This window comes from Amblyomma americanum, chromosome 3 (genome assembly GCF_052857255.1).
Source record: "Amblyomma americanum isolate KBUSLIRL-KWMA chromosome 3, ASM5285725v1, whole genome shotgun sequence".
In the NCBI taxonomy this organism is placed as follows: domain Eukaryota; kingdom Metazoa; phylum Arthropoda; class Arachnida; order Ixodida; family Ixodidae; genus Amblyomma; species Amblyomma americanum.
Window position 1 is genome coordinate 181,809,010 of NC_135499.1, and position 16,009 is coordinate 181,825,018.

The 16,009-nt window shown below is 45.3% G+C and overlaps 1 protein-coding gene across 2 annotated transcripts in view; it reads left to right on the plus strand.

Annotated features, from left to right (window-relative positions):
* Positions 1-16,009, plus strand: part of Fs(2)Ket (Importin subunit beta Fs(2)Ket) — a 68,598-nt gene that overhangs the window by 9,067 nt on the left and 43,522 nt on the right. For both annotated transcript variants that reach the window (XM_077659069.1, XM_077659068.1), the window contains exons 5-8: positions 258-425; positions 2,487-2,612; positions 10,200-10,310; positions 10,557-10,658. In XM_077659069.1, coding sequence (XP_077515195.1) covers positions 258-425; positions 2,487-2,612; positions 10,200-10,310; positions 10,557-10,658 — 507 coding nt within the window. The remainder of the gene's footprint in view (positions 1-257; positions 426-2,486; positions 2,613-10,199; positions 10,311-10,556; positions 10,659-16,009) is intronic.

The following is a 16,009-nucleotide window of genomic DNA, read 5'->3' on the forward strand; positions in this document are numbered from 1 at the left end:
TGTTTGTGAATGTTGCCACAGTTTCAGTGTAATGGCAAGTTTGAAACTCATGGGTTTCTATGGGAGCAAGTGTGGGACCGCCTCACGAAAATAGCAGTTGGGAATTTAACAGTGGGGTTCTAATGTACAAGTCGAACAAACTTCTTGTGTTAACATGAGATAAGCCATATTACAGGCCGTTATGCCAACAAGTTTATAGCCTTTTATTGGTGTTGGGAAGCCTTGCTCATGTTTGGCATCTTCTCCTTTTATTGAAGGTGTTGCTGGGCCAGAGCAATGACATCTTGACTGCAATAGTTCACGGAATGCGCAAGGATGAGCCCTCGGAACATGTCAAGCTTGCCGCAACAACTGCCTTGCTCAATTCTCTCGAGTTCACCAGAGCCAATTTTGAAAAGGACTCGGAAAGGCATTTCATCATGCAGGTATTTATTTTGGTTAATGTTCACTGCATAAAAATAAGGAGAATAAAATGGGAAACTTGTTTGAAGATAGCTCTCTGAAATTATGTTGCGGATTACTGTTTTAGTCTTCTGGCATGTAAGGATTGCTTGACAGTCAGTGCTAATTTATTAACTGCTGTCTTTTGCTGTAGTCAACATTGTTCTTGTGTTACATGATTAATTACCACTTGTAGTGGCAGCGTCAAAGCCATGCTCTGAAAGGACAGCCCACAAGCAAGTAAAATGACTTTTAACAATGACTGTGATTGCTGTCTGATACCCCTGACAAACGGCAAATTTAATGTCATTCCAACCGAATGTCATACGATGCATCGAATGTCATTCGGTCTCCTTCGGAGCTACACGGTAAAAAATGTCATTTGAAAATTATGGTAGTGACGATCAGTGAAAAAAAAATAGTACAATTGAATGACATCAGCGCACATAAAAGATGTTTGAAATTGTTGTGTAGTGTTTCAAAAGCGAGTGAGAACATTTCTGTGCAATAATATAAGCTTAAAATATTATTTCCGGCAATTCTCCAGCACTTTAGCCATAAAAAGCCAAGCCAAGTGCAAAGTCAACCAACCACAATTCTGATAAACTAAACAAGCAAAATGGCTGATGCGGAGGTGGGTGGAGCGTGGAAATGGCTTCCAAAAGGTGAAGGGCTCTGTTACATCTTTAAGTACTTGCGAGCTAAACGAACATGGAATGCCAACCAGCAAGGAACGCGCAACCCAAAATGATCGACGGTCGCTGGAAAGGTCCTGCTTCATGGTCGGTCGCTGCTGCTGGGACCGAGAGTAACAGTTATCCATGACAGCTTCTAGTGTCAAGAGGTTCGCACCAAAATTAATATTTCTTTAGCAGAACTAAATAAATACAATTTCTGACTTTGGCAGTGCGCATGCAATTTTTCTACGTCTCTTGTTTCTGCTGCGTATCTGATGTCCAGAGTACACATTCGGATCGAGATTGAATGTGAATGAGTTCCCCAAACTCATTAGATGGCGAATGTCATTCCAACCTGATGACATTAAATGTTCCCATGTATCAGCCGATTAATGGCATTAGGTGCTAATGTCATTCAATGGGAATGACATTAAATTTGCCGTGTGGCAGGGGTATAAATGACTTCTGGGTATTTTTAGCCATTGGTGGCCCAGGCTTTGATATCATCCATAAGTTGGCACTGAGAGTTGTGTGTTACCCTTCGTCACAGGTTGCCGAGACAGTTTTTGGATTAACCATGCCAGCAGCCAAGAACGCATGTTGTGGCTTGTTGATGCCTTCAAGGCAGAAAGCTAGGCTAGTTGGTGTTTATATTGAGAGTACATAGTGGTAGCGCTAAATAACAGAGACAAAAGGAGAAAAGAAGACTACACAAGTGCTGGTTTCAGAAATACCACGCACTTATAGGCGACTGTCAGGTGCCAAAAAAAGTCAACAATCAAACCGCATGCACGACGGCACCTCCCGGTACAAGAACTTCAGTTCCTTTGCGCAAAAGATAAACATTTGGTTTATCTTTGGTGGGACACTTTTGGTGATGCCTTGCTTGATCCAAGTTTCTTGTCATCTCCATGTTTTTGCCTACAGCATGTTGAATTTTAAAAGCTGCAGTCTACTTGTTCATGCATTTACTTGTGTGGCTCACTTATAGTGGACAGCATATATTTGGCTGCGAGACAGATGCCAAAGCAATGTGTATGGCCTAGCACCACATTCTTGCACCAGAAGCAAAAATCTGCCACCAGTTTGTTGAGTAGACTCACAGAATAGGTGATAAGCCAGTCAGGGTGGTGGACAACAGGCAGAATTCGACCCACAGTGATGTTACTGTTCCTTTATCGGGCATCTTTTTGTAGCTGCAGCTTCTTTGTGGTTTTGAAGCTGTGTAGTGTTTAGAGAATGCCCGGGAAATTAGGAACTTGGCATGTCTTTGCCCTCCACTTACTGGCCTTGTGCTTAGTGCTTGGAGGTGTACAGTGTTACATATCTGCTTTGGCTGTCTGACATGCTTGGTGGGTGTGTGCATAGGTGGTGTGCGAGGCGACCCAGTCAAGCAACACACAAGTACGAGTGGCAGCGTTGCAGTGCCTCGTGAAGATCATGTCACTGTACTACCAGTACATGGAGCACTACATGGGGCCGGCCCTTTTTGCCGTGAGTGTCCCTGGCCAGCATCTTTGCAGTTCTATTGGTTCTGCAACTTGAGCCTGTGCATTCTCCTCTTGCTTTGTGCCGACAGGGCATTTACTGCACTGTACGAGATGAGGGAATACACTTCCACTTCTTGTCCTCTCTCTCTACTTTTATACCCCTTATACCACTTTCTAAAGACTGTTGTGAATGTAGCAGCCTGCTTTGGTGAGCCCTAAATTTAATAGTTGCGGACCAATTTTTTGGGCTTGTTGGGGATTGCTACAGTGTTTGAAGTGAAGTCTGAAAAATTTTGTTTGAGCTGAAAAATATTTTTTCAAATGTAACGAGTTTTTATTCTGGAAATCATATTTTTGAGAATGCATCTCTCGTTACGTTCATAAGCGGAGTACAATAATATATATATATTTTTTTTCCGCTGCGTGTCAGCTCTACCACAGGACTCGCTAGCTGCAAGGGGGAACCAACTTTTTTGGCAACCTTGGGGCCTTAGAACAAAGCATGGACAGAGCAGGGAGAGGCAGTGAAATTAGAAAAGAGGGGTAGGTGAGGAAGTTGAGAAAGAGGAGACAAAGAGATGTAGGGAATAGGAAAGGGGAAAACAAGGCATAAGACTGGGAAGCGAAAAACACGTGACAGCATGAAGCGACTGGCAACAGCACTGCAGCATCAGCCAGGCTTTGCTGCGACAACGGCTACGGACACGTTTGACCAGTTCATCATAGGACCCTTTGAATGGAGAAGAGGACACAGTGCACTGCGCTGTTCAAGAAGGCAATTCTGCTGGCTGAAGAAATTGGAAAATCACCGGCAGCACAGCATCTCAGACTAAATGAGCCGGCGATTCGCAGGTGGCATAAGAGTTGTCAGTGACAAGACCTTCCATGTGGCACCCACTTGAAAGGCCTTTCATTAATCTACGCAAGATCGTCGCCATTGGCTGGGAGTAAAAGGTGTCAGTGTTTGTGCTCAAGTGTCGCAGCCAGCTTTTGTCTGTGAATGCTCAGCTTTGCAGCTAAAGGCAAGAGAACTCTCATGTGATGCGAATGTGCCTCATGAAGTTTATAAAGCTAGTCACGCTTGAGTGCAAAAGTTTGAGACATGTTAGATTTTCGCTTCGCCACCAGCACTATACAAGGATCGACTTTTCGCATTCCAGAGCCCGATTGTAAACTTGTGCAGGGCTCGGAACTATCTCATAAGTCAGATCGGCAACACCTATGAAACTCCAATCTTTTTGGACGTGCCGTGGAGCGTTGTAGAAGCACATGGCAGCAAAGAGGTGCGTTTTCACACAACAGGAAATGAGATCAGAGTAACTGTCATGATTGCATGCACAGCTGACAAACACAAGCTGCTGCTCTTTGTTGTGTTAAGAAGGAAAACAATTTCGAAAAATGAGGTCTTCCCCAGCCACACACTCGTCAGATGCAGTGAAAAGGGTTGGATAGATGCTGCGATGGTGCTGGACTGGCTGCATGCCGTGTGGGCCAAACGGTCAGGTACGGACCTCCCGTTGATGCTTGTGCTTGACGTGTTCTGAGGACATTAACGGACGATATCGAGGCTGCGGCCGGCAAGTGCAATTCCAATCTTTTCATTATACCTGCTGGCATGACATCTCAGCTGTAACCACCAGATGTCTACGTCAACAAACCTTTCAGAGAGTTTGTCCAAAAGGAGTATCATAAGTGGCTCACAGGCATCGGGGAGCTGATGAAAGCAGAACTTATCAAGCACACGTCAGCTTCCATGGTGATGAAGTGGATAGTTAGCATGCGGGAGGCACTGCCGCGCGCATTCTTGAGTGCTGCTTATCAAACAGCATTGACGGCACAGAAGACATCATGTTCGGAGACAGTGACGTAGGCGGTAAACCTTAATGTAACGAACCTCCATGTAGTGAATTCCTCTATATTACGAAGTTTCTCAATTCCTTAACACCACCTCACGTGAAGCCTGTGTGTTTTCGAACTCCATGTAACGAAGGTGTTGCGACAGTCGACCTTGATATAATGAATTTGCTATGCCACTTATCTATTAACTAGTGCTGAGTTACTTGAAATTGGGCTTAAGGGGGGAGACGGCTCTTGGAGGCAAAAAAAATCGCGAAAAAACGATATTTCAAAAATGGAATTTTCGAAATCTGCAGCTGTTTCTCTACCAGCCTGTGAATTTTCTAATCTCCAGAGCCAATATCTGAGCTGTAAAATAAGTAGAAAACTTGGATCCGAGCTCTCTTCCGGCAGATTTTCGCGCAATAAAGGGGCTTTTTCCGCAACATGCTATTATCGTTTCACTTCAGCGATCACAGCCATCTTGGTCTCATTTGGAAGAGCTGCTTTTTGTTTTGAATTTCGCGCAGTTGCTACTCTTTTATGCTTATTGGATGAGGGAGAAAATGCCGCCAAAAAGCAGACTCAATGTGTGATGCTATTCACCAGTCGGTGCACGTGACTGAAGGCTGCTATCCAATTTGGCTGAAGGGCCCCGTGTCGTCTGCTGGAAGCGTCCGACGAGCGCAAGCGGTAGCCATCTTGTCAAGGTGCGTTCGCTGGTGTGTCTCGCGACGATGTCAGCGCTGGCGCCAAGGTTCCGCACGACTCACAGATACGGGAAAAAGAGGAAAAATCGCTCATTAGCAACCTGAGGAAGAGTGCCACGGTCACCTCGAGCACTGCAGACACGGCAAGCGCCGTGGATACGCCTCTGCCAGCGGATCGGGAGGTGCCGACCGAGCTAGGCCTAACTGCGGTGCCGGTCGCAGAAGCCTTATCAGGCAGCGGTCGTGTTCGTCATGATACCCCAATGCTGCAACCTTGTAAGATCGAAGAAGTGGACAAGAAAGCTCAGGAGAAACTACAGCAGACGGCATCAGCGGCAGCAACAGAGCGCAAGGCAGCGTTCTTTGGTGGAATGGGAGACTTCGCAACTGCCCCACTCAGCGACACCTTCTCCATCGTCAGCTTGCGTTTGGTGAACGAGATGCTGGCGTCAGTGAAGTGCGAAGTATGCAATGGCGACGTGACGATAGAAAAATCTGACAGAGAGTACGGCCTCGCCGTCAAACTGACCCTGACATGTGTGACCTGGGGCGACATTTCATCTCGATGGAGTTCGCCGCGTGTGGAGACCGACCAGCCAGTGAGCCCGTTTGTGGTGAACATCCGTGCCGCGCGCGCGATGCAGTCAACGGGAAACCAGCGTGCCGCGTTGACGATGGATGTATCCCACCGCGGTCTGCGTTCAAAAACTTAGTAGAAATAAGTCAAGAAAAAGTTGATGCCTGCGGTGGGCCGTGTGGCCCAGAAGTTGAGTTCTGACTGTGCGCGATCAGTTTGGGAAGTTTACACAGAGTTGAATCTGCAGAAAATCGGCAGCACACATTGAAAAAGCACCATTTTAATCACTCTGGTCGGACATACTACATCACAGGAGGCTATTAGGTGTCTGCTAATGCCAGTATGTGAATAAATTGGAAGTACTTTGCCATAAACAACATTTCACTTGTTTTTGCCGTTTTTCTCAAAATGGAAATTTTGGACTCATAGCAAATCCCAAACTAGCATATCTCGGTGCCTATGGCATATAGAACCATAAATCTTTTTTTAGCACGTAGCCATATGTGTAGACTAGGCAACGTTGGGAGCAGAATTTATAATTAAAGTTTAGAAATTTTTAATTTGCTCTTGCTTTTGATTGCAAGTTAGGCACTATTTGTACCTTGAGTTTCAATGTCTTTAAAAACTACTTATGATGGTAAAATAAAAACAAACTGTTTCCAACATTTCATCTCTTTCTGTTTCTAGAACCTAACCCAGTGCAATTTATGAACGTTTATAATGTGCTTTTTCTTTTAATTGTTCTTATTATTAGAGGGTGTTAATTAAGCATATCATTGGAACTAATCAGCCTATCATGAAACCAATGACATTTTTGGAAACAGTACGAAAAACTTGTCAAGAGTGTTTAATTTTGATTAAATTTGGTGCAGAAACAAAATTTTTTTCTTTAAGAGCAGCCCCCCCCCCCCCCCCCCCCTTAATCACGGGAAAGTTTAATGGCAGTCAAGCATGAAGCACCCACAAGAGGAAAGCAAATGCTGGAGAGGCAGCACGCCGTGCTCCAGTGCATTTGGCCCCCTCTCTGCAGCTTTTGCTTCTGTAGCATCGCACTAAGTGGCATTAAGACAGTTGATGTCCAAAAGAAGCGCAAAACAAAAGCCCTTAATGAGTTGGGACTCTTGCTCCAATTGCGCCATTTTGATACAAACACAACTTCTTGCTCCAAACTGCGTCAACCACAGAGAAGAGACGAAAATTGCGCCACTTGGTGCCTGAATGGCCAGAACGACTTCAGCATCTGTGTTCTTGCCGCGGTCGCGAACAGTGGGATCATTTGTTTTCTTGAAAAGAAAGTGCAGCCATTACATTCCGTGTGGTAGGTGCCTCCTGCACAGTTTCTAATAATTTTCCCACTCTTTTAGCCGGTTTGAGCAAGTGGGGGTGCGCGCGCGGCCGCTCCAGAGTCCTGACTGTCGTCTCTGCTGTCACCGAGAAACTGAGTGGGGTTGAGTAGGGCAGCGCGGCCAAGTGTGCGGCGTTTCATAACTTAAACACAAAACATTGGAAGGGAGGCTGAAACCGTTGCGAGCAAACTCTGTGTTAATGGGGCGCTGAGCCATGTTGATTCTGAGGGCATGGCAGATTTAGAATAAAGGTGGATTGGAACAGTTTTACATTTACCAGCCCATGGTCGAATGCCGCATCTCTGTGTTGATCGAACTGCGGGTTTGGGACCATTTTCGCCCATCATATTTGTCGACGCAATGATGTATAGTTCGATGGTAGTGCCACCAATGTTTTCAGTTTTACGGGAAAGCCTGCGCCGTGCTGCTGTCCAGGTGCTTTTGTGCTCGATTATTCTACCGAAATTTAGACAGGCCTGCTCCAAACTGCAGAGCCGCCGCGATGGTACTGTGCTTATGGTGCTCATCTGCTGACCCGAAAGATGCAGGTTCAGTCCCGGTCAAGGCAGTCGCATTTTTATACAGGTGAAGTGCTATAGAGGCACATGCATTGTGCAATGTCAGTTCACATTAAAGAACTTTCACTACGGCATGCCTCATATGCATAAAGTTGTTTTGACCATAAAACCACGGCAGTTTTTATGCAAACTGCTTCAAAATAACATTTTATCTGCTTCAAATTGCTCGAAAATAAGATTGGTTGCTTGAAGAAGCTCCAAAGTGCAATTCTGGCTGCGCCTGACTGCTCCATTATGCAAATTTGCTTTAGCCATATTGCTCCAATATGTGATTTTACTTGGTCCAAAAATTGCTCCAAAATGCCTTTGTGCAGTCCCACCACTGCACTTAGCAAAGAAGACGAGACAAACAGTGTACGCCCTGTCGCTGCCACGGGGTTGCTTGTGTGATTCTGGCGCTGACAGCAGAACACTGCGGGAGTGGGGACGGCAGAGAGCGCCAGCAATGTGAGAGGAAGAGGCGGTTTCTGAGAGCAGCAACAGAGAACCAGATTGTGAGACTGTCTTTTTTAGACGAGCACGCAGAAAGAAGCGGGTACTTCAGACTCCCCCACCTCCCCCCTCACTCCTGACCCTACGTATAGCACCATCATGCTTTCGTGTCACGATCTGTGGCTGAGAAGGTGGTGGCTACTGCCCTATTGTTGTTATCAGCGCAGTTGCAAAATGCCTCTCCATGTTTATGTTCTCGAGTAACGGGAGTGGAGGGGTTGTTGCTGTAACGTTTGCTTCAGTCCTTTCGAGTTATCGTGCAAAAACGGGATGTAACAAAAACCTGCATGTAACGAACAGTTGCAGATTTTGACTTCGTTATATCCAAGTTTAACTGTAGTGGCAATGAATAAACCACCCTCAGGTACTTGTGTTTGTTCCAAATCTTTGCTTAGTCTTTCTCTCTCATATTTTTTTTTTTTTTGCACCCTTGTCTATGGGTTGAGTTAAGAGCTTACGTTGTAATGCAATACAATAGAATCCTGCTATAGAAAACTGGTATAGTAAAGTTAAACTGCGAATTGCGATCCCATTTCGCTTCCCATAGACTGAACTTTCTTTTCGTTTATAGTAAAGGTTTTTTTCAAATAAACGGTTACAGTGAAGAGAGTCTGGCCATGGCGACATACATCCGGCAGAATGATGACAACACGGCATGCGCGAGGCCGACATTTGGAGGAAAATTGATACCAAAGACAATAAAATGGTGCTCTTTAACATAGCTTCACCACCAAGCTCAGAAGCTGTAGGATAAGCCTACTTCTTGAATCTTTGTGGTCGTGAGAGAGAGCGTGCGGCGCGGGTCGCTGAGAAAGGAAACACAGTAAAAATGCAGTGAAAAGCAGGGAAGGGAGGAAAAGGGCGAAGATTCGCAGCATGGCAGCTCGAAGCACAGGGAAGTGGCGGCAAGAAACGGAGGCACGTGTTTTTTAACTATTGCGTCTTAACGGCGCTGAGGTTGCTAAATTGATGCAGTGTTCACACAAATTTTCACATGAAATCAAACTCTCATTCTATTCGTAGCCACATTGTATTTGTGCACTGCGGTACTTCTTCACGACATAAACAAAATAAAAAATGTGATGTGATAACTGAAAATAAATAATTACCATATAAACGGCGGATTAAAGCTGATTGGAAGGTATTTCCAAGTGTTCCTTTTATAAACCAACACTGTGTTTATTAAGCAGCCAGTTAATTACCAGAGAGCAGCCTCAGAGCCATGCCGTCATCAACAACTGATATAGTAAAGACCCTGATACAGTGAAGATTTTTCTTTACTATAGAGGGGTTCTACTAATTTTTCTATTATGGACATAATCTCCCCCTTCTTGTTATAACCATTGTCGTATTATTTATAAATATGCAAATACAGTATTTGTCGTTCCTGTTGTGCGTCTGGAGGGCTTGTTGTGTTCTGCAAGTTCTGATGCTACTGCATGATTGCAGTGAACTGAATCTTTATGTGTTGCATACATAACCAGCAGTTGCATGGTGGCTGCTTAGGTGTCCTCAGCGGACAGCAGGCGAAAATATCTGACCAAGCTAGATCGGGAGCAAACAGCCAGTTCTTGCGCCGTGTTCGCAGCGGAAACGTCGCCAGGTGGAATTCTCGTTACTGCCAGGTTTTTCATTCTTTAGAGCTTGACCTTAAAGCCGTAATGTTTGGTTTGAACTGCTTTATTCAAACAAATTTTGAATCCCTCTTGAGTTAGAACTCATGACGTTCCATTATATAAATAAAACAACTCTTGGTTATTGGTGGGAGTGCTGTGGTGAGCTTGACTGTCTGCTGAAAAATTGAGCAATCAGCTGCAGCATGCTCAAATTTCAGCTATTATACTCAGACTCCATGAGATGCATAATGGTGCCATGCTCAAATCCATAAAATAAAACTACCTGTTCTGATTATTAATGGCTACTTTTCAGCTCTGCACTTCACAGTTCAACTGTGTTCAGTAGGTTTGCAGACAGGTGTTACATTCCAGTGCCTGTCTTGCTTCCTTTATTTTTGTGCATGCGTGTTGGCAATCAGCATTTCTTGTCTTGCAGATAACCATGGAGGCAATGAAGAGTGACATTGATGAGGTAGCCTTACAGGGTATTGAATTCTGGTCTAATGTCTGCGAAGAGGAAGTGGATCTTTCCATTGAAGCCTCTGAGGTACATCCTGTTTTGTCTTCATCCTCTTAGTAACTTTAGCTAAAGTGTGCACTCTGTGCAGTTTGGGCTTTGACTTTATTACTTGCCCGTATTCCAAAGCAGCTTTGAGGCATTTTTGCTTGAAATTGAAAGTGTTTGGCAGCTATTTTCTCCAAATGAAGGAAGGAAAATGTATATCTGTGGTAGTGATCGTTTGTAAAAGGCGTTTGATTTCCAGATTACGAGCTGTTTGTTTTCTCCCCACAGGCAAGTGAACAGGGTCGGCCACCGGCCAGGACATCCCGTTTCTATGCCAAAGGAGCGCTGCAGTACCTTGTGCCCATCCTAGTGCAGACTCTCACCAAACAGGTTGGCTCCTAGAGTTTTTCTTTTCAATGCACAAATGCATTCTGTTGCCTGCACACCAGACTTTCATCAACTTATGTGCATGCATTGCACATCTCACTGGGTAACCACCCTTGTCCTGTGAAAAGTGTGCCACGTGTGGTGTATACTGCATGAATGGCTGTGTAGGTGGGAGCATGGGTTATACATGTTACCCAGGTGACCTTGGAAAAAGAGCAAGGTGTATTAGAAAAAGGTAGCCTTGATAGAACAAAAGGCCTTTTGTAAAGTGTTGGTTAGAATGCATGCATATGTGAAGCAGTTGCATTCAGCACTCAATTGTCTAGCGGGCAGTTTTTGTTTTGCTAGAAGACTGGCATTCTTTCAGTCTTCCCAAGACAATGGTGTCCCCATAGAGATTAACTTGCTTGTATCAGACCCGGAAGTTTTGTGTGAATGAATGGTTGCACATAACCATGGGAACGTTTCCAGTTTCACTCATTCTTTGCTCTGGTGTCTGGAACACTTAAAGGGACTATGCAATAAATTAATTGAGATTACGTAAAGCAGAGGAGAGATAGGTGTTTTATCACTCGTCACCCCAACGCAAGAATTTTGAAGCTACCATCAGTAACAACGAAGATATAAACTATTAAAAATTACGCTTCTCCTCTCCCCCCTCAACTCGTACACGCGGGGCACCAGACAAAAATAAAGAAAGCAGCTCTGGGACTGGGCCCCGCCTATGAATACGTCACCCGCTGACGTTCCTTGTGCAACTTCCGGATGTCGCTCCTAGCACACCTAATATGCTTAATTAGCTCCTAGCTTAGGTGCATGTGGTTGATTGAAGCTGTGGTCCTGGCTGTGCCAAAGTACTTGCAGCTACTGTCATAAGGCACCACACGGTCTGTCAAAGTTAGTTATATTTTGTGAATAGTATTGATGAATGCAGCATTTGAGAGGTTCATGTGGCAGAGATCAATGCAATGTCTTCCTTATCACATTCCTTATCACACTGAGTGTGCTTATGATAAGGAGCAGATCTCCATGCTTATCTTTCCTTTCAGGAAAGTATGAAACCTATGCTAGTTCATGGTAAGGGCATGCTGGGTGTAGATTTGGTGCAGAGATCATACACATAAAAAAAATGCAGCAACTCTTTGTCCTGCTGAATTACTTTTATACTTCGCACCTGTGTGTGAACAGATGCACAGAAGTGACACTCGTTCTATATCTTCTTTCTTTTCCTTGTCACGAAAGCTTAGATATGTGCAAGCGATGTGCAGAGAATTTGTTAAATCGAAAATATGGAATGTGCATGGTTTTCAACAGCTTGGTCAACGATTTTCGCTGTGTCTGAAGGTTGGTCTGTGTTAAACAACACTGCCCGGCGTGCGTCCTTGGAGTGCAATTTTTTTCTGAGCTCATCTCGTGCTGCAATGTGCTTAAAAAGACTAGATGGAATTGCTGTTTCTCCGAGCCGTACCATATTTGTTCAAATGTAACATGCATTTTTCACTGATAATATAAGTGAGAAAAAGTCTCCCCTCACATTGCACAGTCAAACCTCATTATAACAGGCAGTTAAGATATCTTAAAATAGTTTGATATAGACAGAATTCATAATTTAAAGTTCTTCCAGAAGCATGAGCACGAGATGTGCAATTTAGTCACTGGAAGGACGGCAATTGGTTTTAGCGCCGTTTTGGAGCTGCTGATGGCAGTTGCTCTGGCTGCAAAAAACCGAGCGCCAAAGGCCAGTTACGCTGGCTTCCCCGCACAGCACCACCAGCATATGGAAGTGGTAGGTCATACGTCGGCAGGTGTGGGTTCCCGGTCTCTCATGAAAAATTGAGATGTTAGAATGAAAGCTATCACAGTTCTCACCCCCTCTACCGTGAGCATGGGGTGGCTGCTGGAAGGCTACAGCTGACCATTCCACTGGATCCAGGGCACTATCGGCATTTGCGAGAGGCGCAGATGGGTGCTAACCACTGGCTGCCAACTGTTCATGCTGCTGTATCACTTGTGCCACTATTGTCAAGTGCGAGGTAAAGTGGGAATCATGGCATTGGATGCTTGCCGCACCACTACCAGTCACTCGTGTAGTGAGACAAAGCCTGCTGCCTGCCATCCGAGTGGGCACAGCTTGACGCACAGCACTTCGATATAAAATGTAAAAATCGCATGTGTTTCTTGAAAATATTGAGGACTGGCTCGATGTAGATAGTAGTTTATAATAGCTATGTTCATTGTGCCAAGGTTTCACTGTAATTGAATGTTATGCACAGACTATACCTATTTACTCACTTGTTTGATGTCGTGTCAGCTCCCCTCATCTTTGAGGACTGGGAAAAGAAGAAAGTTGGAATGTCGTACAGTTGAATCTCGATATAATGAAGTCCTAATTGCAGCTGAAAATTTCGTTACATCGCGAATTTCGTTACGTCGAGGCTCCCATGTTTCGGCTGTCCAAATCAAGTATAACTGGTTTGTGGAACACTGCTAGTTGATGGGAACTTGTAAATCACTTATTGAGGAAACACGCAAGAAAATCTAGTAATAGTAGCGCTAACAAGGGCGCTGGATGTTTTTCTCTATATCAGGAGCATAATGAGGGATAGCAAACGGACGTGACGGTATCATTTTTCTCCGTGTGCGCATAGCAAAGAACGAGCGCAACGCCTAGTACTCGAAGCCGCCACAAGATGTCGCCACTAGTATCATCAGCAGCATTAAACATTTGCAGACGGGGACGCATCAATGGAGAGAAACATGTTCGCATCGCTCACGCCGCCACGGCTACCTTGGGCGTGGCAATCGTGGCTCGTTCTTGCAGACAGTGGGTTTGCGCTCGCGACGAAGCGCTTGGTGAACGCTTGTGTGATGGTTAAGTGAACGGTTTCTATCAGTGCTTAATTACATCGCTTTTCCTGCTCTGCACTTTATTTTATTCGCTGTACACGACCAGGGCGCGTTTCTTTTTTCGCCGGTCACCCGTTTTAAATGGACAGCCACACTAGCTCCATTAAAGTTTGTCACCACTGAAGACCTTTTTTTCTACGAGGACATCGCACGGAAAAAAAAGAAAGAAAAAAACGGATGCTGCAAAAAAAAATTCGCCTTATTAACTCAATGGTCGTGTTATTCATGGAATTGTGACTCTGTTTCATGAATGCAAAAAACGTTTATTGGAACTTTGTGGAGTACTTGCAGTTGATCCAGTTCATGTGGCAGCAAAGAACTTCATCTTCATGTTCGTCAACTTCATCTGCCGCTTTTTAATAAGTGTCGGCGTTATAAGGCGCTCGTATGTTGACAGGGCTACCAAGGTGTGCTCATGTGACAGTGCGCCTGCGTACGCACTCAGGACATCCACCACATCCATGACTCGCGTCTGTGTAGGCGCGCTGCTTGCCACATGGGTGTCTGGTCAGAGTGTCGTCCTCCATTCCCGTGTCGGTGACACTCTGAATTATTGTCTCATCATCCAGCTCTTTGGTTGTAAAAGCAAAAGCGTCGCTGAAAACAGTCCTCAAGCGTCACGTCGCTGGGAGCACCACCCTGATCGCAGAGTAGCTGCCACGAGTCACCGACATCTGTGCTGGATGTGGATGGCATGCTTTCGTCATTGTCGTCATTTGCTTCGCAACCCAGTTCATGGTTTGAGTGCATACTATCCTTGAAGCCCGCCTTTTGAAGCAGTTCGTTATAATGTCGCTGCTCGTCGACTCCCATGACCGCGATAGCATCTCCAAGGCCATGAACACATCGATTTTAGTCTCTCTTTTGAGCTCAATGTTGAGCAGCAGCCTTTCAGTGACCCACTTGCTGTACGAGCACTTGACGCTGTTAATAATACCCTGGTCCAGTGGTTGTATCAGGGAGATGTAGTTTGCGGGAAAATATTTGAGCTGACCGTTAGTGAGCGCGATCTGTAACATGATGCGTGGAGCAGTGGTCCACAAGTAGGCAGATGTTTCTTTCCTGCTTGCGTATTTCAGCATCCAAGTCCTTTGGCCATTTCGTGAACAAATCCCGGGTCATTCACGCCTTCGTGTTTGACGTGTATTTCACCGGCATTGTTTTCTTGCTTCTAAAGCAGCGCGGCTTCTCACTTCGAAATACGAATGGGACGCGTTTATTGCTGCCATTCATGCTGGCACAGAAAAGAAGTCAAACACTGCTTACTGTGTTTGCCACCATGGCACTTTTCATTTCGCAGAGCCAATGTTTTCTTTTGCAACAGCCGATAGAAAAATGCTCTCGTCAGCGCTCTAAATGTTGGCGATGTCGAAACGTGCCAGTATGCCCGGGACATGATCACGCAGCCAGTCGGCTGCTCCAATCTCATTCGCTTCTGCCGACTCACCGCTGGCCACCTTTCCAACAATGTTGTGCCTCTCCTTAAATCGTTGCAGTCACCCGCTGCTGGCCTTGAGGTTGTCGCACCCAAGAATACAAGTGAAGTTCAGGGCCTTCTGTTGTAGAATGGCCCTGCTCAACAGCATGTTTTTGCCACGCACATCCAAAAACCATGTGAAGAGGGCTTTTTCTACTTCGACGTAGCTTGTCTCCTTTAATCTTTTCCACTACAGGCCTGAGCCACCCGCACTGACGGCAGTCATAATGCAGTCTTTCAATTTCAGAACCGTAGACAGTGAACTCTGCGAAAGTCCATACCTTTCAGCAACAGTCTTTTCGCCGTTCATTACTTCAGTGATGATCTTGGCTTTCATGTCCATAGACAAAAACTTTTCTCTTGCGAAGAGTGCTCATCTTGAACAGAAAACGCACTACACGATGAACGGAGCCAAGTCGAAGAAATGCTGCAGCTGTTCGTAGGCTTCAGTAAAGCGATCTCACTCAACAACAAAGTGACTTGCTTTGGCAGCCTCCTCAGGCCTCACGCACGCGTATTTCCGGTTTGCGCTTTCACGTTCCGAGTCTCCGGCTGGCCAGTGGCGTCATGGCGTGACGCGTCCTGCAACATCCGTGCCGCGGGTTTTGTATGCGCACGACAGATGGCGCGGCGGTACGTTCCTATCATCATTTTGTTTTGCTTCCAGATTCCCAGACTGCCGGCAAAATTGACACGTTAAAGGGCAAATACAAAATGCGTTTTGTCTCATCTGAAGTTTTAGCTCTCATCCGATTGTCAAGGTCGCTCCTGGCACATGCATGTGATGCGCAAGAACTTCGTTATTTCGGAAATGCGGCACAAAATTACTTCGTTAAATCGCAAAAAAAAAATACATGCTTTTCATTGGGGAAGTGATTGGGAAATGAAAAAATTACATTGAGGTTCGTTACATCTAGGTTCGACTGTATAGGTAAACCGATGGAAGCTTTGAGCTGCCAAAGTTCAACTA